This window comes from Larimichthys crocea, unplaced genomic scaffold, assembly GCF_000972845.2.
Source record: "Larimichthys crocea isolate SSNF unplaced genomic scaffold, L_crocea_2.0 scaffold469, whole genome shotgun sequence".
Classification (NCBI taxonomy): domain Eukaryota; kingdom Metazoa; phylum Chordata; class Actinopteri; family Sciaenidae; genus Larimichthys; species Larimichthys crocea.
The window spans coordinates 100,488-126,328 of NW_020856120.1; the positions used below are offsets into that span (position 1 = coordinate 100,488).

General features: G+C 40.1%; 1 protein-coding gene across 3 annotated transcripts in view; it reads left to right on the forward strand.

Moving 5' to 3' along the window:
• The window catches only part of piezo1 (piezo type mechanosensitive ion channel component 1 (Er blood group)), an 85,042-nt gene that overhangs the window by 54,356 nt on the left and 4,845 nt on the right, over nucleotides 1-25,841 (forward strand). For 2 of the 3 annotated variants that reach the window (XM_027276619.1, XM_027276621.1), the window contains exons 14-49: nucleotides 2,633-2,814; nucleotides 2,969-3,117; nucleotides 3,242-3,400; nucleotides 3,797-3,903; nucleotides 4,611-4,777; nucleotides 5,283-5,459; nucleotides 7,476-7,601; nucleotides 7,740-7,940; nucleotides 8,135-8,339; nucleotides 9,041-9,145; nucleotides 10,828-10,984; nucleotides 11,097-11,340; nucleotides 12,022-12,118; nucleotides 12,423-12,588; nucleotides 13,488-13,577; nucleotides 13,873-13,955; nucleotides 14,876-14,944; nucleotides 15,083-15,183; nucleotides 15,389-15,533; nucleotides 16,153-16,227; nucleotides 17,075-17,247; nucleotides 17,344-17,453; nucleotides 17,776-17,952; nucleotides 18,093-18,351; nucleotides 19,037-19,225; nucleotides 20,151-20,354; nucleotides 20,465-20,699; nucleotides 21,111-21,255; nucleotides 21,350-21,497; nucleotides 22,000-22,152; nucleotides 22,421-22,482; nucleotides 22,682-22,840; nucleotides 22,932-23,079; nucleotides 23,694-23,882; nucleotides 24,558-24,650; nucleotides 25,273-25,445. In XM_027276619.1, the coding sequence (XP_027132420.1) occupies nucleotides 2,633-2,814; nucleotides 2,969-3,117; nucleotides 3,242-3,400; nucleotides 3,797-3,903; nucleotides 4,611-4,777; nucleotides 5,283-5,459; nucleotides 7,476-7,601; nucleotides 7,740-7,940; nucleotides 8,135-8,339; nucleotides 9,041-9,145; nucleotides 10,828-10,984; nucleotides 11,097-11,340; nucleotides 12,022-12,118; nucleotides 12,423-12,588; nucleotides 13,488-13,577; nucleotides 13,873-13,955; nucleotides 14,876-14,944; nucleotides 15,083-15,183; nucleotides 15,389-15,533; nucleotides 16,153-16,227; nucleotides 17,075-17,247; nucleotides 17,344-17,453; nucleotides 17,776-17,952; nucleotides 18,093-18,351; nucleotides 19,037-19,225; nucleotides 20,151-20,354; nucleotides 20,465-20,699; nucleotides 21,111-21,255; nucleotides 21,350-21,497; nucleotides 22,000-22,152; nucleotides 22,421-22,482; nucleotides 22,682-22,840; nucleotides 22,932-23,079; nucleotides 23,694-23,882; nucleotides 24,558-24,650; nucleotides 25,273-25,445 (5,422 nt within the window). The remainder of the gene's footprint in view (nucleotides 1-2,632; nucleotides 2,815-2,968; nucleotides 3,118-3,241; nucleotides 3,401-3,796; nucleotides 3,904-4,610; nucleotides 4,778-5,282; nucleotides 5,460-7,475; nucleotides 7,602-7,739; nucleotides 7,941-8,134; nucleotides 8,340-9,040; nucleotides 9,146-10,827; nucleotides 10,985-11,096; nucleotides 11,341-12,021; nucleotides 12,119-12,422; nucleotides 12,589-13,487; nucleotides 13,578-13,872; nucleotides 13,956-14,875; nucleotides 14,945-15,082; nucleotides 15,184-15,388; nucleotides 15,534-16,152; nucleotides 16,228-17,074; nucleotides 17,248-17,343; nucleotides 17,454-17,775; nucleotides 17,953-18,092; nucleotides 18,352-19,036; nucleotides 19,226-20,150; nucleotides 20,355-20,464; nucleotides 20,700-21,110; nucleotides 21,256-21,349; nucleotides 21,498-21,999; nucleotides 22,153-22,420; nucleotides 22,483-22,681; nucleotides 22,841-22,931; nucleotides 23,080-23,693; nucleotides 23,883-24,557; nucleotides 24,651-25,272; nucleotides 25,446-25,841) is intronic. The other variant, XM_027276620.1, reaches the window with a different exon arrangement.

Sequence of the window (25,841 nt, forward strand, 5' to 3'; positions counted from 1 at the left end):
ACCGTCTCCTGTATATCACCAAATATTGGGTTAGACCATATCTTTGCCTGTCTCTCAATGAACTGTACAATATCTGCAAATGTTATCTTGTTGCCCTCCAGTATCTCCTGAGCTTTAGTCCGCCATTTGTCCCGCAACTTAAAGGGTAATTTCATGACAATGGCTTTTAAGGTTGAGGCAACATTTAGTTCGTTCATGTAGTCCATCTTTGACATGGCATTACAACATCCTTTCAGAAACAGGACATACTCGTTCAAGGCCTTTGAATCTTCAGGCTTTATAGCAGGCCAGCTAAGAGCCTTTTCAATGTAAGCAGTGGAGAGTTTATACTCATTGCCATAATGTTCATGCAACAAGCGCTTGGCTCTGAGGTAACCCTGCTCTCCATCCATATGCTGGCAGCTTCTTACTAGGTCTCTGGCTTGGCCCTTTGTATATTGTTCAAGGTAAAACAATCTGTCCTGTCCATTGTCTGTCTTCATCTCGATATTGTGTTCAAATGAAGCTATAAAGGATCTAAACTGTAAAAGGTCACCATCAAAGATAGTGACACCTTTAGGTGGCAATGTAGATAATTGTTGCTGTTTAAGAAGCATAGATGTAATTTCATTTTGTCTATTCAAAATTGCAAGTAGATTATTAGAAGCTACATGTCCCTGCAATAACCTGTGCTGCTCTTGTTCCTGCTCTGACAACATAGAATCTACCATTGCTGCTCGTGAATCTGCAATGACATTGCTGGGTGCTAACTGTCTGTATTCTGTACTGAGCTCAGTTCTGTCAGAATGCCCCAAAGGTTTCTCAAGACCAGGTTTTAACATAGCTTTACCTCCCAGTATTGCATGCTCACCCGGCAGAGACTGTGTAGGCTGTGCTCTTTGTGCTTCCTCTTGAGCTTCTGGAAGCAGCCAATGACCTGTGTGGTCACCCTGCAGACCTCCATGGCTCCTGGGTACCTGAAACGGAGGTATAGATATGTGGTGCGCCATGTCCTTGGGACGGACAACTCTTTCCTCAGGTAAGTGAGCCACTGGCTGCAGCGTATCCATGTCTGCGATCTCCAATCTTCTCTCCTCAAAATATGCTTCCATGCCATCAGCTGGGGTAGAAGCCACCTGCTCCTCAGCACCAGTCAACACTGCGAGTTTGGCATTCACAGCTGACAACTCAGCTTCAAAGTCTAAAGTCTCTTTCTGTCTTCGTATTTCTTCTTTTTCCTTAGCTAGACGCCCCTCCTTCTCTTCTAGACCATGTCTTTCTTTTATAAAAGCAGCTTTGGCTAAAAGTGCTGCCTTCTCGGCCTGTGCCACCAAACAAGCTGAATCTGAGCTTGCCATTGAGCCTTTAGAGCTCCGACTTACTGAGGAAACGCTGTCTTTAGGGCCTATTTCATCCTCTCTCTCAGGTGGAGGTGGAACAGTACAGGATTGACTCCACTCGTGAGATTTAGTCTTAAACTCATCAATAATAATTCTCTTAGGTTCTGTGTCCTCTACACGTTCATCCTCTATCAAAAGCTCTTGGTATTGTTTGTGCAGTCCTTTAAACTCCTCTTCCATTTCTGTATATTTCTGTAAATTTTCCTTTACAACCTCCAGATTTGCTGTATCAGACATAAGTTCAGTTATTTTATTCATTTTGCGAGTCATAGAAGCAATCTTATTCCTTCTGACATTTCTTGCTTCCTTTTTCTTCTTTTCTAACTTAAACCTTTCCTCTTTCCTTACAGAGTCAACAGATAACAGAACAGACAAATCAGTGGCACTGGCCTCCATATTGGAAACTAAAGCCTTTTGTTTAGCTTTACAAACTTTTGCTGCTTTTCTTTCAAAAAAATACAACTCGATATTCTTCAAGTCAATTTAGTCCTGAAACGTTTAACAGGACTCCATTCAAAATGTCAGAATAAACATACCGATTGGTCAGATTTGACTTAGATTCACTCTGGGCCTTCCAATAACAGAGTGGTACCTGCATGTTCCTCTTTGTTCCATCATCCTTTTCCATCCAAGGTCCCTTTTTATTCCTGTTCATCCATCCAAGGCAGGTTCTTGACTTATGTAGTCGCCATTTGACTCCTTTTGGAGGCTGGTTTTGACTTAGGTTTGACACGTGCAGTTTGAATGACGAGAAGATAACAGAGTTCTGGTAGGTCCCTTCTGACCATTTATTGCATGCAAATGATATTTGATCATAACACAAAACAACAGCCACTGCAGGTCCAGCACGGTCAAGAACCTGTTGCCTCTTTCCAGCCAACCCTCGCTGGCTGCAGTACTGCTGGGTCTTATGGCCTTCTCTGCCTCTCTGGCTCCACCCTCCTTCCAGGTGCCTACCAGATGGGGCTAGACACACCCAGTCAATCACCACATACATTCACTCACATACACATGATAGGGAAAAACAAAATAATCAACAAAAACTCACATTGGCTCCTACATGAGTCATCTCAATAAGAGATGCAAAAGCTATCGTATATTTGACCCAGTCACTGTGAAATCAAATCCTGCAGCAAAACATCAACCCTTTAAATTTGATAAAACTTTACCACCAGATTCAATTGTCAGCTTCATGCACAAACTTTCTACACACACACACACACACACACTCACTCTCTTCCGTCTCTTGCCAGAAGAGGGGGCTGGTAATGAATCGGTGCTGAAGGTTCTGGGAGGCATGGTGATGAGCTGTTATGCCAAGTATTGGATCTATGTATGCGGAGGGATGTTCATCATGGTCTCCTTTGCTGGAAAACTTGTTGGATACAAGATAATCTACATGCTGCTGTTCCTGATCTGCCTCTGTCTCTATCAGGTAGGAGCAGGTTAAACCAGACCTGACCAGAAAGACTTACGTTGACCGATGATGATCTGATCATGACTGCTGGAGTTATTTGCACATATATATTTCAAATTTAGTGTTAATTATACAAAGTTATTGTAATGAATGACTTGTTCATATTTCCCAGGTGTACTATTCTCTGTGGAGGCGTCTGTTAAAGCTCTTCTGGTGGCTCGTTGTGGCCTACACCATGTTGGTGCTGATCTCCATCTACACTTACCAGTTTGAAGACTTCCCTGGATACTGGAGAAACTTCACTGGCTTCACAGAGGAACAGTACGTTCTTTTATGAAATCTTACGATTGTCTCATGTTTTCCTCAACGGCGCTGATCAGGGCAAAAATATCTAAAAATATGATAATAAAGGTGCAATTGTGCCCCTTCCTCTCTGTCTCCTCAGGCTGGCAGCCATTGGTCTGGAGACGTTTGCTCTGTCCGAACTCTTCACCAGTATTCTGATCCCTGGATTCTTCCTGCTGGCCTGTATTCTGCAGCTACACTACTTCCACAAACCCTTCATGAGGATCACTGACCTGGAGCATGTTACACCGATACATAAGTAACACACCCTGCACACTCCTTTCACTCTACAGCTGTATCTGTCACAACAAAGCCCCCCAAAAATGCCTATTAAATGATCTATTAAAAAAAACATACAAAAAAGATAAAATGGCATATAATAAAGAGATACATGAAAATGATATATACCATTGAGACACAGGACTTTCCTCTCAACAATGAAGAGAAAATTGCAGAGATGTCAAAGAGATTAGTCAGTCAGTCAGTCAGTCAGTGGAAAGTATTTTTTGGAACGCTCTTGATTATCCATGAAACATACGTCTTTTTTTTCTGGAATGTTGTCACCATATCTCTACTTATATTACAGATTCATATTTAGATTCAAACCTGCTTGTATTGTGTATTCCTGAGGGATTCTATATTTTTCTGTCACCAGGAAGAAGAACGTGGAGAGGGCCAAGCCGACTGACTCTGGTAATGTGGGGGGGAACTTTGAAGAGGAAGACCTGGTGACTAACACGGATGAAGAATCTGAAGACGAAGGTAAGGTTGTTTATAATTGCAAACTTCTTCCTGACACCATTCTGATCTATACATGGTAATAGATAGCAGTGCTTCTCAGTTAGATGTCTGTTCATACATAATAATTATACTTTAAGTTTTGTACTAAAGTCACAAAACTTTAATATGAATACACATTTTGACTCTGTGGCCACCTGACTGCATGCCTGGTTAACAAAATGTGTTTCTGTGGACATTTTGTTGACCAGGCGTGCATTCAGGTGGCCGCAGACTTTATAAAGTCTAATTATTACGTATGAACAGACATCTAACTGAGAAGCACCGCTACCTATTACCTCGTTGTGTAGGTCAATGCCACACCTCATTCAATGGTTAATATTTTACACTTCTACCGCAAACATACTTCTGTTTCAGCTCAGTGTTAGAGGCCTGCCCTCTCTCTTGTTGGCCTCCACAAGCTGGAGTTTTACATGTCATGTAACAAAAAGAAGAATGAAACAGTATCACGTTATAACATTAAAAGTTCATTGGTCTAACAAGATATACCATGTTATTATGATGTAATAATGTGGAAATATCATGTTCTAACATGACACTGACACTGTATGAGGGTTTTCTTCTGACTTTTTGTTTTTGTTTTTATGTCAGTACACTCAATATTCAAAAAACTCCTGTCTATCATCCTCTCACTCTCTTTGTTAATCCGTCCTCTCTCCTCCCTTGCTCAGTGGAGTTGATGCCCAGTAAGTGGGGACTCGTGATGGACAGGTTACTGGTTCTGTCCAGGAGGTTCTCTGACACTCTCACCAAAGTTCAAGTGTTTCTCTGGAGGCTTCTCGAGCTCCATATCCTCAAGATGGTGGCCTTCTTCTCTGTCTGGGTCGCACTTCAAGAGGTAAAGACAGAGAGAATGGGTGTTGTCTGTGTGTGTTTGTGAGAGAGAGAGGAATGAAAAAAAGAAAGAATTAATGAAACACAGCAGCAAATCAGATTCCTCCAGTTATCATCACGATCATCATTATTGTTTGTGTCTTCTGCATTAGTAATATCCCAATCAATTATACTCCATCTTAAAGGTGATGTATTGATCATCTATTTTCCTCCTTCTGTCTATATAAGTGGCTAGCACTCCGGCCGGCCCCCCTACTGTTTGATTGGCCAATGCCAGGTGGTGTCAACCAGTAGTTCAGCATGGTTAACTTCAGATAGCAGAGATCTGCTTCATACCACTAACTGCTTCCCCACTGTCATCTTCCCTTTATTGAGTTATCTGGCGAATAATTCCTTTAGCACGTCAATCGGAGAGATGAATGACCTGCACATGTACTGGATGATACTTGGCTAAAGCTCTTGAACAGGGGAACATTATGACCTAAATGTTGTTCTGTTTCTGTCCATAGCCGTCTGTGATGAACCTGGTCCTGGTGGTGTTGTGGTCTCTGGCGATGCCCTACGGTCGCTTTAGGCCCATGGCTTCCTGCCTGTCTACAGTGTGGGTGTGTGTCATCATTGTGTGTAAGATGCTGTACCAGCTCAGTGTTGTAAACCCTGTGGAGTACTCCAGAAACTGCAGCCTGGTAAGACACATACACACATACACACACACACACACACTGCGTCAAGAGTCTCTGTTACAGAGGTATTAATGTTATATTTCATCATAAATACCATCAAACACAGGGTTCCTGGTTAGTCTGCCCTCTGCAACTCAATGTAGGTGTACTGATACACAATGTAAAATTATCTGCAGCTTTGTTTTTTTTAAATGTGTCATCAAATTCTATATACTTTGTTGGCTCATTAACACTTTAACACAGTGAAACTCAACTAATTTTATGGTAGAAAACTGCCTGCCCTAAAGTATGACATAATTTTCCTGTAAACAATAAAACACAGTCATATTTTAAAACCTTTATTTATATGGCACTTTAAGGGAATTTATACAGAATAAAGTAGTATTTTATATGTGTGACTGTTATTATAGAGTAAAACACTGTCCTTTAGTTTAGTTTTTTTTTTTTTTACAGTTGGCACATGGGCCAAAGAGGTGTCACAATAAAAATAAATGTGTTCACTTGGTGTTTTATTTAGAAAAGTGGGCAGTCATTCAGACATGATATGTCAAGAGCTCAGTGGAACAGGAGTATTAGTGCATCTGTGTCTCACGTACACACCACATCAGAGACAAAATCTTTATTACAACAATCATTTGGCACTTTTGTGCTGAGTTTCAACAAGGCCTTAGTCACTCCTGTGGTGAAACTAATAGCTGTTAAACACACACACATGCCAGCCGAGGTATCTGACCATTCTGTCTCTGCAATTAAAGTTGTTTACAAGGCAACAGGCGGAGTTTTCCATTCTCATGCTGAACCAGTTTTAGTCTCTACAGCCTTTCAAATAGAAACATTTCACCTAAAAATGGAAATTGTCATATTCTCTTCAATGAGAAATTGAGGAGATGAGTAAAATTAAAGTTATTTTTTTCTCTGTCTGAAAGTTTGCATTATGAAGCAGTCTAGCTGTACAGAAGAGTGGGGTCCTGCAAAATGTTATGTACTGTATGTGGATTATCCATATATGTTTGATCAACAGTAGTAGATCAGGTCAGTATCACAGTCCAGATGGAAAGGTTCTAGACAATCCAAAGCTTCTTTTCACATTGCTTTCCGAAAAAGAAAAACCTTAAAGAGTTTATCTTCTCTTCTAAAATAGCTGGACACTGTAGTTTTTAACTAATGCTACGTAAATGGGAGGAAATTACCTTTTGAGTGAGTATTCAGGGCAACAGAATGGTGTGTGTGGAACTGAGTTTTAGGATACATTCATTCAGTTTGTCTTATATGAAAGAATTGTGCTTTAGGAATAGTTTGGATTAATGTCAGGCAGATTTGGTGGAAGCCACAAATAAGGACTCTGACCCATCTAGACTTTGAGTAGACTGAAAATGGATCTTTCTTCAGTTGAACACACACATTATTGTCTCTATGTCTTGTGTATGTCATCTGAACTTTCCACGACTACATTAGAAAATGTTATGGTTGAATATTACATGAGACAGTAAGGATACAAACTTTCATTAGCAGTATATTTCCTTACAGGAAAACCACATGAATGTGCAAAATCACATGTCAAATTTAACATGGGAAAACATGTTAAATTATTGAAACATTTTTGTGGTGTATTGTGTGAATCCCATGTGAATGTCATCACAATAATATGTGGAAACATTTCCACATGTGCTCTATGTGGTACCACATTTTACAACAATCGGTACCATGATTTACACACTTTCCTGTTGCAACATGTGGTAGCTGCTTTCCTGCATGTGGCCACATGTGAAGTTCATATGAACTAGATGTGTAAGATAAAAAAACAGCAGCAATAAATAAAGTAAAGAGAACTTAGGTGGCACTGTGTCTTCATCTGGACTCTGACACTTTTCATGCAGAGCAGGTCTAGACCGTACTCTTTATAATAATCTATTCATGAGTAACTTGACTTGACATGAGAGGAATGTGCTCCAGTGGGAGCTGGTGTCATAAGGTATTGATCCCACTCATGAATTTGCTTCTTTCCTCTTTCCCTCACAGCCTCTTATAAATAAAACCAACCTGTTACCAGAGGAGATGTTGAACTCCTCTCTGTATGCGGAGCCGGTGGACCCAGCCAAATGGGTTGGCATCAGGAAAGATGCCACCGTACTGGGATACAGCAAGGTATGTTCATGTGTATGATGATACTACTAGAAATAAATAAGTAAAGATTTTATTTTGGAATTTTAAATGACTCTGTATTCAGTGTATCTACTCAGAGCTGCTCAAAGGGAACTCATGTCCTGGATGTTTTTTTTGCAGGATCATTTATTAGTGCTGATGTTGTTGGTGTTTGAGGCAACGGTGTATCGTCACCAGGCTCACCACTACCGTCAGCTCCAACGATCTCCGCCCACCATCCCCGCTCTGTTTCCCGCTGCGACCAGGGACACTCTGAACCAGGGCCTCATACCCTGCCTCAAGTACCTGCTCAACTACACCTTCTACAAGTTTGGATTAGAGGTAGCTTTGTTTTTTTCTGAACTGAGGCTGTTTGGACCAGAAAATGATCAATGATCAAGATTTAACAAGAGGGTTTCCATTGCAATCATTTTTAGATGTTATTCAAAAGACAATGACATGTGAGAAAGAAAGAAAGAAAGAAAGAAAGAAAGAAAGATAATCACATATCTCCTGTCTCTCTTTTTGAAAAAAAGATTTGCTTCCTGATGACAGTGAATGTGATTGGCCAGCGGATGAACTTCTTGGTGATAATCCATGGCTGTTGGTTGGTAGCCATCTTAGTGAGGCGGCGGCGGGCAGCTATTGCTAAAATCTGGCCCAGATATTGTCTCTTTCTGTCCATCTTCATGATCTACCAGTACCTGCTGTGTGTGGGCATACCACCTGTTCTCTGCAAAGGTGAGTCCTCATATGAAGTTCAGTGCAGCTAATTGACAAAATAAATTATGACTGCAGTGGAGCATTGTCCATTTTTCAGTTTGTATTATAATATCCATCCATCTAATGTACAGTATATGTATTGACAGTCTAATGGGTATCTGGTCCAGTCCTGTCCTCTGTGTTCATCTCACTAGCTTTTGGTCATTTCCACAAAGAGGCTGTTTCTCATCTGTATTTCTGAAAAGCTAAATACAAAGCTAAAACTTCAGTGTGTAACATTTACTGAGTGAAAAGGAAGTGGCATCACATGGTGATGTCATTAAGACAACCACAACATGTCTTTAGTTCTCATCCTTAATGAAACAGATTTGCTCTCAGGGCCTCCTGCAGCAGATTTTGGCCAACTTTTGCTGAATACATTACTGAACATCTACACACTTTTCTATTAAATCCTCTGTGAGAAAATGAATTGGCTATCCAAGAGGACGGTGTGAAAAGAAGCAGGAGAACACTGTGATCATTTCTGAGGCCAGAGTTTTTCACCTTTGACACATCAGTCTGTTAATCTCACTTAGTATTGAACTCACATTCAAAGTGTGGGTATGGTTTCTGTGGTTTCAGGTCACAAAGAGTGTATTTTTACAAGAAAAAGAGGACTGTTCAGTAAAATGAATGAATCTACTTCTACCTGCATTTCGTGTGTGTCTGTTGTCCTGTAGATTACCCATGGCGGTGGAAGACTCCAGTGTTGATGAACTCCGCTCTCATTAAATGGATCTATCTGCCTGACTTCTACACTGTGCCTAACTCCAAAAACCTCATAGGTCAGTTTGTGTGCATATACTTATAAAAATACAAAGTAGAAGTGATTGAATTTCTTTTGTACTTTCATCTTTATTTTTTTAAAATTTAATTTAATTTTAATTTTAATTTTTTGGCCTTTTTAAGCTTTATTGGATAGAGACAGCTGAAGAGTGACAGGAATGTGTGGAGAGAGACAGGGGCGTCACAGCGCTTTAAAAAGTGGGGGTGTTCTAGGGGTGGCACATGAGCGAAATTATCTGCATTGATTATCGGGAAAATTAACCATATATATGTATAACTAGAAATAATTAAAATGCTCTGACCACTCAATCAACTTTGGCAAGTTATGGCTAACAGCTGAAGGCCTGTTGCCAGCCTGGCAACAAAAAGTGGAAGAAACATTTACTTTCTACTTGCTTACTGGCTATCACTGGTGATGGTAGTTTGGAAGCAGGATTTGAGTCTTCAATTTTCTGTCAAAGAACTCCCCAACATCTAACTCAATCTTTATTTATATAGCACAACACAATACAAATAAAGAATGCAATACAAAGTGCTTCACAAACTAAAAAACATCTGACAGACAGCACATAAATAATGTTAGCTTGATGTTTCCCTCCTCTCACTACAACTCCACTTACTTGACACTTTGACTTGAAAAATGAGTCGATGGTCTGCTGTCTCTTCCTTTTAGACATGGTCTGATCATCAAACTTAGAAGTAGATGTCTGCAAATTAGCAAACCTTCTGTCAGTTAACATTAACTTGACTCGATGCTAAGTTTGTTTGCCACCTGGCTTGGTTAATATTGACTTAAATGTCACAAAGCAAGACATAGTTTTGTTAGTTACCGACAAAATTCCTCATTACTTACTGGTCAGATGACTGTTACAGCCTCTGCTCGCTGTCTGCTTCGTAATAAAGAAATGCAGATAGAGCTCTGAAAAAATGTTTATTTTTTTATTTTTTGCGCGGCGGACCTGGTGGGTTTGGTCAAATGGCTGTGATTGGCTGGATGGCCGGATGGATCTAACTGGACCATTGGGTTTTCATGTAGCCTATGGAGAACTGACGTGTGCTCCGTTTCAGTATGCTGGTGGACCGCGAGGACGGGTAAATGGTTTAAATCTCAGAAAAAAGTGGGGGGGATGAAATCGTCTTTTTGTAAAAGTGGGGGTGTCGCATCCCCCCCATCCCCCACGGGTGCGACGCCCGTGGAGAGAGAGATGGGGAATGACAGCAAAGGGCCACAGGTCGGATTCGAACCTTGGGCCTGAGCCTTTGTACATGGGGCAGATGCTCTACCAACTGAGTTAACCAACACCCACCTTCAACTTTATTTAATTTAATACCACATGAGCTCAACCCCATGATGATGATGATGATGTTATAATGAACGGTTGCAGACCCAACGAGCAAACATGAGCCAGGAAACCAGAACTAGTGAAAACAGTTTATTGTGAAACTGCAGGATCTTTAAGGTCAGGATGACTGGGGAGGTGCAGAGCTGGTGGGGCAAAAATCCAAGTAGCAAAGAGGATGAAGAGATTGGGTTGGACGTGGAAAATAAGGCAGACAAAAATCAAGGATAAAGTTAGGGACATGGTGATGACAATGAGACTGAACGATCTGGAGGTGTTTGGTCTCAATAGATGATAACAATAACAATGATGATGTATTGTTTTGTTGTGTTTGTCCACAGCGGACTTTGTGCTGCTGATGTGTGCATCCCAGCAGTGGACGGTGTTTGAGTGTGAGCACACGGAGGAGTGGATGGTTCTGGCAGGAGAGAACACAGACGACCCTGAACCAATGGAAGGTCGACTGTTCAACCCTGCGCCCAACTTCATCAACTGCAGGTAAATATTAAAAACTGTCTTACCCCTGTTCTTTACAATGACACACATGAAACCAGTCAAATGTTCTCCTGCCATCTCCTTGCAGTAAAAGCTTTTTCCTGTCTTCCTTCAGGAGTTACTTGGACATGGCTAAAGTTTTGGTGTTTCGTCACCTCTTCTGGTTCGTGCTGTCAGTGGTCTTCATCACCGGGGCCACCAGGATCTCTGTGTTTGGATTGGGTTACCTGCTTGCCTGCTTCTTTTTTCTGTTATTTGGGACCCAGCTATTGGTCAAACCATCCAGGACCCGCCTCACCCTGTGGGACTGTCTCATCATCTATAATGTGGCTGTTATCATATCTAAAAATATGTTGTCAGTAAGTGTATAACTCATTATCTGGTGCAGATTTAAGAGGATTCTTGGTTCGTTTCACTTTTTGTCTTGGTAATTATAAAAATATGTATTAAATGTTGTAACATCAATGTGTGGAAGGAGTGATGAACTGTGTTGGTGAGTCAGAGAGGAAGTGAATGGATAAGGTGTGTTTGAGTAGTTTAGGTGCAGAAATGGGAGTTTGCGGCATGGTCTTTGTTCTTTAACTTTGTCACCAAACTTCATAAATTCTATGTTTTTTTTTCTTCCAAATTGTTTCTACACCTTTCAGAAACACTGTATTGTAACATTGTATGTAGCTACAGAGATGATCCAAATTGTTGCTATAGCAGCACTGAACAATCATCTAAGAAATGTAACTACACTCTCTGCTGTATGGGGTTATGGCAGCTATAGAGATACCACTGGAGACAACAATCTGAAGTAATCTGACACTTCATGAACACACATTAAAACAGGATCATCTCCACTCTGAGCCCTCTGCAAACAGCACACAGACACAGTTACTTTTGTGGCTCTTGATCTTCTTTTGTCGTACAACTGCTGTTGACAATACCAAGGGACACTCTAATTTTTAGTGTTATCGAATGTAATTGAATTGTGATGGATTGAAAAGAAATGTCCACAGCTGAAAACACTGAATTGTGTATTTTGTGTGTTTCAGATCCTGGCGTGTGTGTTTGTGTTTGAGATGCAGAATGGCTTCTGTTGGGTGATTCAGCTCTTCAGCTTGGTTTGCACAGTCAAAGGATACTATGACCGTAAGTGCTTTGTTAGGAGTAATACACCACAACAATGACCATGTATACATTAGAAATAGTATCTGTAATTGAATAATAAATATAATCATTGAATTAATAATTTAAGCACACATTATTATTGCATTGTGTTTTCTACTGTGAATCTTTAGTATTAAACAACACAAGATGTTTTTTCATCTATATTATGGCTTTGTGCGCTGATAGTTCATTTTATCAAAAAGTCACAGCTGACAGATGCTGACAGATGTGCTCTGCAGAATGTCTTTTTATCTTGATGTGAGATATTGTGTTTTTTTCCTGACAGCGAAAGTAGTGAGCAACAAGAACTGCAGCCTCCCAGTAGAAGAGGCCGGGATCATCTGGGACAGTATCTGTTTCCTCTTCTTGTTGCTGCAGAGGAGGGTCTTCCTCAGTTTCTACTTCCTGCATGTGGTGGCAGAGCTGCAGGCTTCCGCTAAACAGGCATCGAGGTAACAATGATAATGACACAATGTAAGACACAATGTACAGATCACTGAGGCAGCTAATGCAGTGGTTCCAATGCTAAGGGTCACCAGATTATTTAAGGAATAAGAAAGACAAAAACATATATACAGTACATGTTTCTGACTTCAAACCAACAATCTGACAACATTCATTCTGTGTGACAAGTCAAAATGTTAAGGACAAGTAGATAATAGTTTCTTTAGGAATTAAAGTTTAATCTAGAACTTTGGGGGCAGTGTCATGTGTGACAACCTCAAGGTAACTCCGGATTGGCTTAAGTTTCAACTGATCAGGTTGATATAAAAAGAAGCAATTTATTATAGCTTTATTGACACTGAGGGTAACATTTTAACTTTTACCACAAAATACTCCAGTTGGTTACTTACATTGAGACAATTATTTTCTGGATTCCAAATTTTCTGAAATGTTTAGTTCGAAGATGCAAATGAGAACATGAAGTCATGCATACATCTCCAGGACATAAATATGAACACCAATGTTATGATGACATGTTATGGAAGCTTCTACAAAATACATGATTACATTGGTGCACATTCAACCCTTTGAAAGAGCACATAAGTCTTAAAATTAGTTAAATGCCTAAAATGGATTCAACTTCCACGAAGGTCACAGTTTCATTAGAATCAGTGTATCACATTGCATCATGTGCTTCACGCTCTGTCCAAGTCAGCTTCATCATGAACAAGATATGCTGACGTTTATATTGTTCTGTCACCATGAGGCTGTTCAGTGTCAGTGAAAAACTGATTTAGTTATTAGGTGCATAGCATAAGGTATACAGTGACAATATAAACATTCAACATTTCAACATTTATTGATTATGCTGTCTACAAATGCAGTGACACTTGTGTCTTTCTTTCAGGGGATTTGAGCTCTTCAGAGCCAGTATTGTGAAGAACATCAAGTTCCACCAACAAGCTGAGAAGAAATCTCTGTCACAGCTCAAGAGATCGTAAGTGTTCACAGTACAACAAGTCTGCTTTTGTGAATGACATAACTGTGCATCAAAGAACAGATAGGAATGAAGATGAAGAAGAAATTCTTAAAAACAAAGTGTTGTACCTTAAGTTGCCCTCGGTGCTGTCTCATAGACAGTGAAGTACACCTAAATATACCATAGGCACAGATCAGGTTAGATGTAGAATACATAGAGTTACATCAACCTACAGCAAATGTTGTGAACTGACTCAAAAAGTAAAAGTTATTTTTCTGTCTCCTGTCTTCCTTTTCCTGTCCTTTCCTCTCAGGATGCAGAGAATTCGCTCCAAGCAGCAGAAGTACAGAGACGGACACAAAACAAGTGAAGATCCCAACAAGAGTCAGACTGTTGGTAAGGCTCACTGCTTCACTGTTTAACTGGGAAAATATTTGGCGAGCTAAACCGTCAGTAGTGTTCACAGACAAAGTGTTCCACCTTTTCCATGTCCTCCTGGGCCTGTTGCTAACAGATGTCAACTTGTCTGTTGCTGCATTCTCCGTGTCATAGATTGTTTTTTGTTGGTGCCATGGACCATGAGGCAAAAGGAGGTCATGTCAGTCAGTTAGGCTGTCCAAAGAATTTCAAGGGAATATTGTCATTTTAGTTATTCGCATAATATGCATTTTTTCATTCCTCTGACTTGCTCTGTTTGTTGAACTGGTTCTGCTCAAGATTCTTGAAAATGTTGGTACTATATAATGAACCAGCCTGTTTTTCTAATGGTTTTAAGTAGAACCAGCATAACAAAGGATGTTTGATTAACAAAGAGCACTGCACAATATACAACCACCTGTAGAAAATGACACACACTTAAATTTACACCTCAGGTCAAGGAAACCCTGCTATGTTTTTGGTCCAGCTGAGAACTAACTTTTCTTGTTTATGCTTAACTACTTATTTTTTGGTTGACGTTTCCCCAGTGGTTCAAAAATTAGGTGCATGAACCAAAACGGAGCCCATTCCATGTTGGCGGGGAAAGGCAGAGTACTGCTCATTGTTACTTTCAAACAGTTTCCAGCTCATACATGTTTGCTCAATGCTTGACCACTAGGAGGCAGAAGAACTCCAAAACAAGCTGACACCTTATAAAGTTGTTCTTGTTACAGCCAGTGTGCCATGAAATCCGCTGAGCATGTTCATAAATCATAACATTTTCCCTAAAGAGGAACCTATTTCATTTTAAAAACTACATGACCTCCTTAAACTGCACTATTAGTTAAACTCCTGTGCACCACACTCTCCAATCTAATCCTTCTCTGGTTTCCTTACAGAGGCCGAGTCAGACAAGAAGAAGTCCAGGAAGAAAAAGTGGCACCGGCCGTGGTTGGACCACGCTACAGGTATGACAAACACTTTGTTTTATCCTGAATTACGACAAAGCAAATGAACATACTGTAAAAGTGAATAAGTCTTTCTGATCTAACCTAAGATCATCTCCATGTAGTGAAGAGATTATAATGTGCTCTTTCTACTCACAGTGCTCCACTCAGGAGAGTACTACTTGTTCGAATCAGACAGTGAGGATGAAGAGGAGCTACAGTCTGAAGAACAGAAGCCTCAGAAACAGACTGCCTGCCAGGTCAATAAATATACATTATACAGTACTATTTTTCTGAGAGTTTTATATTGATATATTAGTCATCATGCATGCCGTGTTACAGTTATGTTGTAGAGAGTGGACGAACACAGCAGCAGGGAGTCTCAGGAGGAGTCACGTGTCCACAATATCTGACTGTAATTCTACTTTTCATATGTTGATTGAACTGTTGTTGTTTTCCTCTCAGTTGGCGTACCAGGCGTGGGTGACCAGTGTGAAAGCAGCTTTAAGAGATCGACAGAGACGCCAGAGACACCTGAGGAGGATCGAGAGTAAAAACAAAGAGAGAGAAGGAAAAGCGGAATCACAACAGGGGCCTCTATCCATGATAGGTGAAATATTCTTACTTACTATTTACTGTCAGAAACGTCAGAGCAGATGGGCTGTCGGAATTTACATTGTTTAGCATAGTGCTCAGGGAGGAGAGTGTGTGACCTTTCCTTCCATCTCTCCTCTAATTAAACTCTACATTTATGTGTAACTCACCAAACAGTGAGTTGTAAAATATTGATGAATAAAGAAAAGTAGTGTCAGTTCTCTCACAGACTGTACAGTAATCAATTTAAAACTAGGCTCTGTATTAACATGTATGTTATTTATAAAGTGAGTCTTGATATGGAAAGACAGATTACAGGTTAAGATTTTGGCAAGTGCTGGGGTCTGTGCTGTCTCATCAGCCAGGTCTCAGTCTGGAGGGAAGCTGTTTGAACTACGTTTGAATATAGTTAATGAAATGAACTAATTTAAGCATATTTGTATTTATGTTTATATCTTGTTTTACTGACATGTTTAATGCAAAAGCTTCATCCTCTGAGTTACGTAATAATAGGGCCACTATTGTTGGGTTTTGACTTGTTGGGTCATCTAGACATGAAATGACTTGCCAATGGAAGATTACTCACAGACACTTGTTTAAGTATGTATACTATTTGTGTGTGTGTGTGTGTCTAGGTTGTGGTGACAATGATGTGTTTGCGGACCTTGTAATTCAGGAGGAGGTGGAGGAGCCAGAGGAACAGGAGTCTGGTAGGTTCACATTGATGGTCTTTGCTTCTGCCACCTTTCACTGTGTCATGCTGCTGTATTCACTCCATCACAGTGTGCGGTGAATGAATGGCTTCTCCTTAAGAGTAACTAACCAATACTTTCAGTGTATTGGTTGTGTGTTGGTTGTGGGGCACCTAATCAGCCTAAATATCTAAATAGGCTGTTATTCAATTATGTATCACAGAGTCAATATTTCTTCAGTAACTTCAGTATTTTTCAAGTTTTTTGAAATCACTGGTTGGAGACCAGAGAAGTGAAAAATTATGTTTTTGTCAATGGAGTCTGATGGCTTTTAACAGAATGATATAGTAGCTCTTTTTGGTACATTAAAAAGTCTCTAACTCTTTGTATCTCACAAAGAGCTGTCTCTATACGATCATCTCCGTAATGTTGTCAGACACCTGTAAATCATAACAATCTGACCTGTCAGTGGCAAAAACACTTTTAGTGGATATACTTTTCTGAATTTTGTCAATGGCCCTGAAGGATTACGTTGCTCTTGCTCAGTACTGGACTGAATTCAAAAACTGTTGTCACCATTAGCCAATAAATATTCAGAAAATATTATCCATGTTGAAAAAACTGAAATTACCCTTTGAGACAGATGTGATTGTTTCAGATCCTCAGCTTTTTCTCAGCTATTTGGTTAGCCTTATTAGATAGTAGACAGTAACAGTACACACATCTAATTGCTGTCATTATGAAACACCATTTAGAATTTTTAGAAATGTGAGAATATTTTAGCCTCTGTCACATGAAGATTTCTCAGAAGCCTTACTAAATCCTTCAATGTATCACCTGTTCTCCTCTCCACTGTGTGCTGCAGGTCACGGTGAGATGGTTCAGAGGATCTTGGATATCCTGCGCTTCTTATGGGCCATAGTTCTGGCTATGGTGGATGGACTGACTCAGTGGCTCAACCTGCTGACCAAACAGTACAGAGAGACGTCTACGGTTCTGTGCAATGAACGTTACTTCATCATACACAAGATACAGCAGGTAAACATGACACAGCAGAAACTGATCTTGATCCACACACACACACACACACACACACACACCCTTAGCCCTAACTTATCTCCTTCTAATCTGCAGCATCATGCAACAGCAGACTCCACAGACGACCAGTTGTCTCAGGGCAGTGAGAGTCCCACACTGGAGACCTGTTTGGATGAAACTGATGCAGAAAACTCGACCAGATTCAGGTTAGAGTGGAAAAGATTTACTAGCCATATATGGAGAGAGACAGCACATCACACTGTGAATGTTGGTCCACACACTGGTTTAGGTGGAATTCTTTCTTGATGGTGCAATGACAGCTTGTCCTTATTCAAACATGGACGCTCTTGTGGTGGGTGTGTTCATTGCTATTACCTTTTCATCTCAGATGTACACATTACTGGTAAGACTAAGAATAGTTAATAGTCTGTTTTATCTGGTGGCAGCATGAGGGACTTCAGATTTAAAGTTTTGCTTGTAATAACATATTTCTTTTTTTATGTGTATGTTTTTGAATCACTCTCTCAGCTGCCTGGATGTGGATAGTGGTGGTGTACCAGGCCAGTCAACCCCCAGGCCAAGACTCAACAGCACCGAGAACCTCTTGAGTCCAGAACCCCAATCCAGCAGCATTGAGCTGATATCAGTCCCAGCCAAGCAACAACACAGACAATCCAGAACAGCCAGTGAGCTGCTGGGAGACAGGTAGATACTATGCTTTGTGGCTAGCATTGATTTGTGTGTATAACAATGTTTGCAAAGAGAATGTCAAGAATGTGTTTATTGTAAGTTGTGTTTTGTCGTGGTTGTGGTTGTGGTTGTGACCTTCTGTCCTCTCTCTGCAGGCAGTTCTTCATCGAGGAGCTGGAACAGAGCAGAGAGTTCTACAATAACCAGAACCGTCTGCTGAAGCTGCTGTTTGCCATGTACAACCTGCTGGCAGCTAACTCCGAGCTCGTTTGCTATTTCATCATAGTGTTAAACAACGTGGTCAGTGCCTCTGTAATATCACTGGTCTTGCCCATATTGGTGTTCCTGTGGGCTATGTTGGCTGTTCCAAGACCAACCAAGAGGTTCTGGATGACTGCTATAGTCTACACAGAGGTAAGAAACGCTGAGAGACAAACATCAGAAACTTAAAGCATCACAGGCAGATGAATATTGTTGATATTGTTTCAGAGGAGAAGAGTAAAACATACCAAAGCATCAGCAGCCCTGAGGTGCAGAACTCCACTGAGCTTTAGTCTCTTTTAGCGCCTTGTTTTGGTTTTACAGGGCACATAACCTGTGCTTCTGACTCTGAATATTGTGCTAAAGAACCTATTGTGAGGTTGCAAACTGCAGTGATTTAAATGGAATGTTTTTTTATCTAAATTAGTGTAAAGCTGAACTAATGAAATTATTTTAAATATAAATGTGAAAGGTGGCATGTAAATTTCAAATTCAGTTTTGGTTTTAGAACCCACAGCTCTACTGTTTCAGTTCAGCATCAGCACTCTCATTTCTAGCAACAGCAAGTAGCTTTTTTTTAGAGCTAAACCCACTGTACACTACCCGCTCAGCAACAGAGAGCTGACAGAGGAACTTAATGGCTAGGTGGTGAACACAGTGGAGCATTTAGTGGCTGAAGAGCCAGATCTTTGTCAGGATGTAATCAACTTACAGAATTACAGTAATGAGTCCAAGATAACTGTTATACAACAAGCTTACATCATCTGTACTGTTGCCTTTTCTGTGCTCCTCTCTGCTTTGACTGGTCATACCGCTGTGCTGCTCTGCTCCTCTCCAGGTAATGGTGGTAGTGAAATACCTCTTCCAGTTTGGATTCTTTCCCTGGAACAGTGTTTATGAAATGACACTGAATGAAGACAAACCTTTCTTCCCACCTCGCATTCTGGGCCTAGAGAAGACTGACAACTACATCAGATACGATCTTCTTCAGCTGCTGGCTCTGTTCTTCCACAGATCCCTGCTAATGGTCAGTTAGTATTTACAGTATGTTCAAATTGTGTTATACACTGAAAGCATTAAGAGCATAATGGGCCCCCTTTCCTTTCCAACAGTTAGACATGACAAGTAGACGATTAAGTAGATTCAGTTGACCCTTTGCTAAGAATTTACAGTGATCATCATATTTTGTTTTTTCAGCTGTCAGTTTCATGAGTTGATCAAACACCTTGTTTTAAAACTGAAAGCCTGCAAATGAGTCCTACATTTGAAAATCCAAACTGTAGAGGTGAATACTAAGGCCTTCTTCTGTATCCTCTGTTCAGCTTTAACTAGTGCAAGAGAACTAGCAGACAAATCTGTCCCGTTATCTGCACTGGACACACAGACTGACTGCCCCTACAAGATTATAATGACATCACATGAGAAAACCGGCTATTGAGGAGCTACAACATTACAAATATTATGATATGATGAAATAAAAGTTCAAGTTCAATATTGTCACAAAATACAACTGAAAAAATCAGTTGCTTTTAAAATATTAGTAAAAGAAATAGTAAAAATAATAGCTGACTCAATATGTGTGCCATTTATGCTGACACTGCTGTGTTTGACTAAAAGAACAGGAGAAAGTGCTAATCTAATTTCTTTACATATTTTTTTTTCATCTGTGAACAAACCAACTAAGTGGGAAAAAAGTTTTGGCAGGAGATTACTTTTTTTTGTGGGGATTATTTGTAAAAGTATTTTTTCAGGGAGAAAATAATTCAAAATCAAACTTGGTATATTTTTAAACAATGTATTTTACTATAGGAACAGTTTGCTAGACTTGTCATGGGTTGTTTTCCACTTTAGCTAGCACAACTTCAGCCTCACACATTTGTCTTTTTGTGTGTTCACACATGTGTTTGGGTGTGTGTGTGTGTGTGTGTGTGTGTGCGCGCGCATGGGTACAGCGGTATGGCCTGTGGGACCACGAGGGCCCCCTAGAGGAGCAGAGCCCCTCACCAGAAGGCTGTAAAGATGAAGGAAAAACTAGAGAAGGAGATGAAGATGGAAAGAGGAAGGAGGTAGGAGGAGTGGATGAGGAGGAGGGCAAAGTTAGCTCAACATCCAACTTGGAAAAGCTGGAAATGACTGAATTGGACCAACTTGAAAAGGTTTGTGCAAATACGTGAAATTAGCAGTTATTGGTAGCTATAATATCAGCAGACTTGTTTCTAAAGAAGACTCCTTTCCTGGTGTTTTAATCCATTGTTTGTCGATTCAGGACAATGTGGATTATTGTGAGCCAAGTACCAGCTCTGCTGCTGCCACCCCACAACCCTCTGCTTCTGAACCAGCACCCACGGGGTCAAAAGATGAACAGGAAAATCTCCCCAGTAACCCGAGTGAAGATAAGATGGAGGGTGGCAAGGAGCAGGTGACAGAGGAAGTGCAGAAGAAAAGCGGTGGTATGCGCTTCCGCAAGAAACCTAAACAACTCAAACAACAGAAGAGCAAAGGTTTGTGGTTTTATGTGTGTATGTGTGGACTGTGATTTGTAACATTAACTCTGGCTGCATTCCGATAACGTGTCCCACATCCTGGTGTTGTGCAAGTTTCCTCCCTTGGAGAGATTAATGTCTACTTTCACCATCCTTTCACATGAAAGACATCCATACACATCTTTTACATGTACATTTGTAATGGGAATGAAATAATCATCATGAAAGTCCATTTGATTTTTTCTTTACAAAGATACAGCAGTTGGGGCTGGTAGTTCGCACCCCATGAAATGTGGTGACTCCTGACCTGGGTGTAAATTCAGCCTGCACAGAACATAATAACACACATGCTGTCATTGAAGGCTACAGGAATCTTCACATGTTTAAACTACTAAAAATTCTTGTAACAAAAAGAAAATAATGTTTCAGGGAAGATTCCAGTGGAGGCCACAGCTGAGTCTGCAGATTGTGGTGAAGAACCATTAAAGAAGAAGAAGAAAGGCAGGAGGAGAGAGCTAGCCAGTCAAAGATTGATGGCTGCTGGACAAAAGATAAAACATGTCTTCATATCTGGGTGAGTATTATGTCACCATATGGGGAAGTCTCTGCAGTCAGTTGTGAATAGTTGTTGTTACTTTTTTAATGCATGCCCTTGTTTTCCTCTCCAGTGTTCAGAGTGTTTACAGGCCGGCTCAGGGTTTCTTTAGAGGTATTCTCCACGCTGAGTATCGGGCAGCCACTGATGTTTATGCACTCATGTTCCTGACTGATGTCATCGACTTTATCATCATTGTCTTCGGGTTTTGGGCTTTTGGGGTAAGAGATGGATAGAAGAATGGATGATTTGTAGGAAATTGTAATTATTAACAAATTCTCAACAATTTACATGAAAACTACGAGAGGAAATCAAACTTTGGGACTCAAATAATAAAGATAAAATAAAATAATAAAATAAAGATGAGATGTATCTTCAAAATTTAAACTGATATTAAGTCAGTTACAGTTCTAGCTCTGCATGACACTCACTATCAAAACTGAGCAGTCCTATATTACTAATTTGCTCAGCAATTTTCAAAATAATTTTAAAAAATGACAGCCTTTGCATGTCATCATCCTCAACACAATACATAACATTACTATAACCTATGTACACACTATCAACAACTATCAAAATGATTTTATGATGGCTCACAGTAGTAAAGTGCCCTAAGCAGGGTTGGGTGCCTTGTAATATTGTAATAATAATGTAACCTGTAATATTTTGAATGTAAAATCAGTTAATAGAGAGAATCCCTCATGACTCGTGTCACTCCTTCAGAAACACAGTGCAGCAGCTGATATAGCCTCCACCCTGTCAGAGGACCAGGTCCCAGAGGCCTTCCTGGTGATGCTGCTCATCCAGTTCAGCACAATGATCATTGATAGAGCATTATACCTGCGCAAGGCCGTCTTGGGAAAACTAATTTTTCAGGTTCAGTATTCAGATTGTTAGCATTCATGTTTTTGTGTGTCTGGCCTCCATGTTTATCTTCTGTTTTAGAGAACTGTGGCTCTTTGTTCTTAATGCACCATCACAAATAATATCAGGCAGAGTGAAGTGAATTTTTATGTATTGTTTGCAAATGTATTCTGTGAAGGCTTTCTTCTATCATGCTGTGCAGTATGTTAGTGGCCAGCTGGTGAACCAGAATGGCCTGTGATATTTGTTAGGGTGATACCTTGTCGTCCTTTCCTTACAGGTGACTCTTGTGTTTGGGATCCACCTGTGGATGTTCTTCATCCTGCCTGCTGTTACTGAAAGGTGAAGTCAAACTAAATCATGTGTTTATTGTATTCTAGCATTCATCAACATCACCAATGGACTAAATAGTGACTTATGATTTGGGATGTTAGTTCAATATTCTGATAGTATGACCCCATATGTATAAAGAGTCCTACAGCTGCAAATACAAGAATTGAATAAGCTTTAGTCTTCCTTGTCTTCCCTCTTCACTGTTCAGGAAGTTCAATCAGAACTTTGTGGCCCAGCTCTGGTACTTTGTCAAGTGCATTTACTTCGGCCTGTCAGCCTATCAGATCCGCTGTGGATATCCCACTCGTATCCTCGGCAACTTCCTTACCAAGAAATACAACCACCTCAACTTGTTTCTCTTCCAAGGGTATGAACACATACTGTGCTCTTCTGATTTCAAGAATGAGCATGGAATATATTGACAGTGTGATATGGATGCTGAGCGTATGTGTGTGTAGGTTTCGTCTGGTGCCTTTCCTGGTGGAGCTGCGAGCTGTGATGGACTGGGTTTGGACTGACACCACTCTATCTCTATCAAACTGGATGTGTGTGGAGGACATTTATGCCAACATCTTCATCATTAAATGCAGCCGTGAGACAGAGAAGGTATGAAGTGTATGAGTACAGTGATGTGACAACAGATCACATGACTTCCTCTTTAATCAGGGTGCTAGGAAGGAAAAACTAAATTAAAACTCTACAGGCGCGACAATGTAAAGAATGTGCAAAATAGTCTTATTTATTTGAGATGAACGTAACCGCTATGAAGTAACATTTTATTTCTCTGATCCACCAGCTTTCTAGCTATAACTGCTCCCTCTCTCTGATTCATTCTCTGTGTTGCTCGACCACAGCCGTCTCTGTGTCGCTTTCTCTACATGAAATAAAGCAAGTCAAGATACAACTGCGATAGTGTTATAGTTTAGCCCACCTGGATAGCCTCAGTTTCTGTGACATTTCAGTATAGTTTAGCCCACCTGGATAGCCTCAGTTTCTGTGACATTTCAGGCTGACTGTGGAACAGTTTGACTGGTCTATATCATTAGATTAGCCATTGCAGCGTGTTGTTGGGTTGCATTTCCCCAAAAGCTGAATTTGGGAGGTTGAATGGAAAACCCTGAATTCTGTCTGACTCTTATCATGGTTTCCACTAAATTTGGCTTTTCACATTACATGTGTTTAAAAAATACTTCTTTCTTAAATATATTTTCTGCCCTCAGAAATACCCACAGCCTAAAGGACAGAAGAAGAAGAAGATAGTGAAATATGGCATGGGTGGACTCATCATCTTCTTCCTGATCTGCATCATCTGGTTTCCCCTTCTCTTTATTTCATTGGTCAGATCAGTGGTGGGTGTGGTCAACCACCCTATTGATGTCACAGTGACTGTCAAGCTGGGAGGTTACGAGGTATTCAACTTTCTCTTATAATAGAAAATAATACAGATTTAAATATAGATAAAGATATAAAAGCCCTGACTACTTTAAAGTTACTGCTGTCACAGAGGGGCAAATGGTGTCAAAGGTGATAAGTTATAAGTAAATGATTAGACATACTGTCAGCTTAAAGGGATCATTTTACATGTAGCTGCTTCATTTAGTTCTGTTTTTTCTTGGTCTTGTTGACCATCCCCATGCTATGATCTAAAGTGATTTATGATTTCAACTAAGACATGGCATGTAATTAATTTACACGATGAAGTAATCATCAGTGGTCCCAGCTTTGGACTGAGACTACAGAAAGCCAGTGTTACAAACCAGGGCGGGCATTTTTTTTTTCTTAAGATTATTTTTTTGGCCTTTTCAAGCTTTATTTGATAGAGACAGCTGAAGGATGACAGGAATGGGAGAGAGAGATGGGGAATGACATGCAGGAAAGAACCACAGGTCGGATTTGAACCCTGGGCTTCAGCAGCAAGGACTGAGCCTTTGTACATGGGGCGGCTGCTCTACCAACTGAGCTAAACACCAGATAGAGCCAAATATAATATACAGTAATGACACAGTATTGTAAAGTATTAAAAAATATTAAAAAGTATTAAATGTGAATAATCCACCAGTGTATTTTTTTGTGTGTATTTCTAGCCCCTCTTCACCATGAGTGTACAGCAGCAGTCCATCCAGCCCTTCACCGAGCAGGAATATGACCATCTCACCAAAAAGTTTGGAGAAAATGCGGTGAGTACAGCTTTCAGTTTTTTTTCTGTGGTTGGATGTATGTGCTGCAATTTTCTGTCCTTCCTGCTGTCTGAGTGTTGTAGTAAGTATAACCAACATGTCAGTGTGGACATTCAGTAAGAGAACCCTGAGGAGATGAGTGAAAGCAGATTTGGAAAGCAGTTTTCACTCTGTACATTTATATGTAAAAATATACTTTTAATAATAACCTCCAACATAAATGACTGAGCTCAGGTTCAGCCAACGTCATTTTGTGACCTAAACAGCCTGCACATAAATCTGTACATAAGTAGTGGAAGTTTAAAAAGCACCCTCATGCCATCAACTGAGCACATGCTGATTTTTTGAGCAGGCGTGTAAGCTTGAGCATACAGCCTGCAACGTTGTCTGTGAATCTTTATCATATGATGGTTGAAATATTTAATTTCATTACACGTTAATAACAGTAAGAAGAATTCAGGAAATACTAATTTTCTCTTTACTTCTAACAATCACAATATTGCTCTTCTTTGCGTTACATATTATATCAAATTTGTTTTAGTATTCACAGCTCTCACACATGCTCAGTTGTAACATTGTTGAATACTTTTTCATGCATAAATTTGTGTGTATGTGCATATAGGTAGCCATGCAGTTCATCACTCTCTACAGTTACGAGGACATAGTGACAGCAATGATCGAAGGTAGCTCGGGTTCAGTATGGAGGATCAGCCCCCCTAGCAGACAGGAAGTCATTAAAGAACTACTTGGAAGCCCTGTTGACCTAACACTACGTCTGGCCTGGATTTTCCAGAGGTAAAGGTTTTGTACTCCTCAATGCAAAATGGCATTATATTATTATGCATTATAGATTATCACAAACTAACTAACTGTCAGCTGACACGGCCCAGGGGTTTAAGTACACCACACGTCTTATTTTCCATGTTTGTTCCATGTTTTTATTATAAATAGATATTCTTGGAAAATGTACCATAAAATGTGGCTTATGTAAACGTTTTTAACAAGGTAAAACAATGAATTAAAAAAATGAGGCAGAATGAACAACAATAAAATAAATAAACAATGCCACAACATCTACTTTGGGTACTACTGCTAAAATAAATATTATATCAGTATACTGAGTTCTGATCCATATACACAGTATATGAAATACTCCTTTTTTAGATTAGGTTGCAGCAGTGCTTTGTTTCT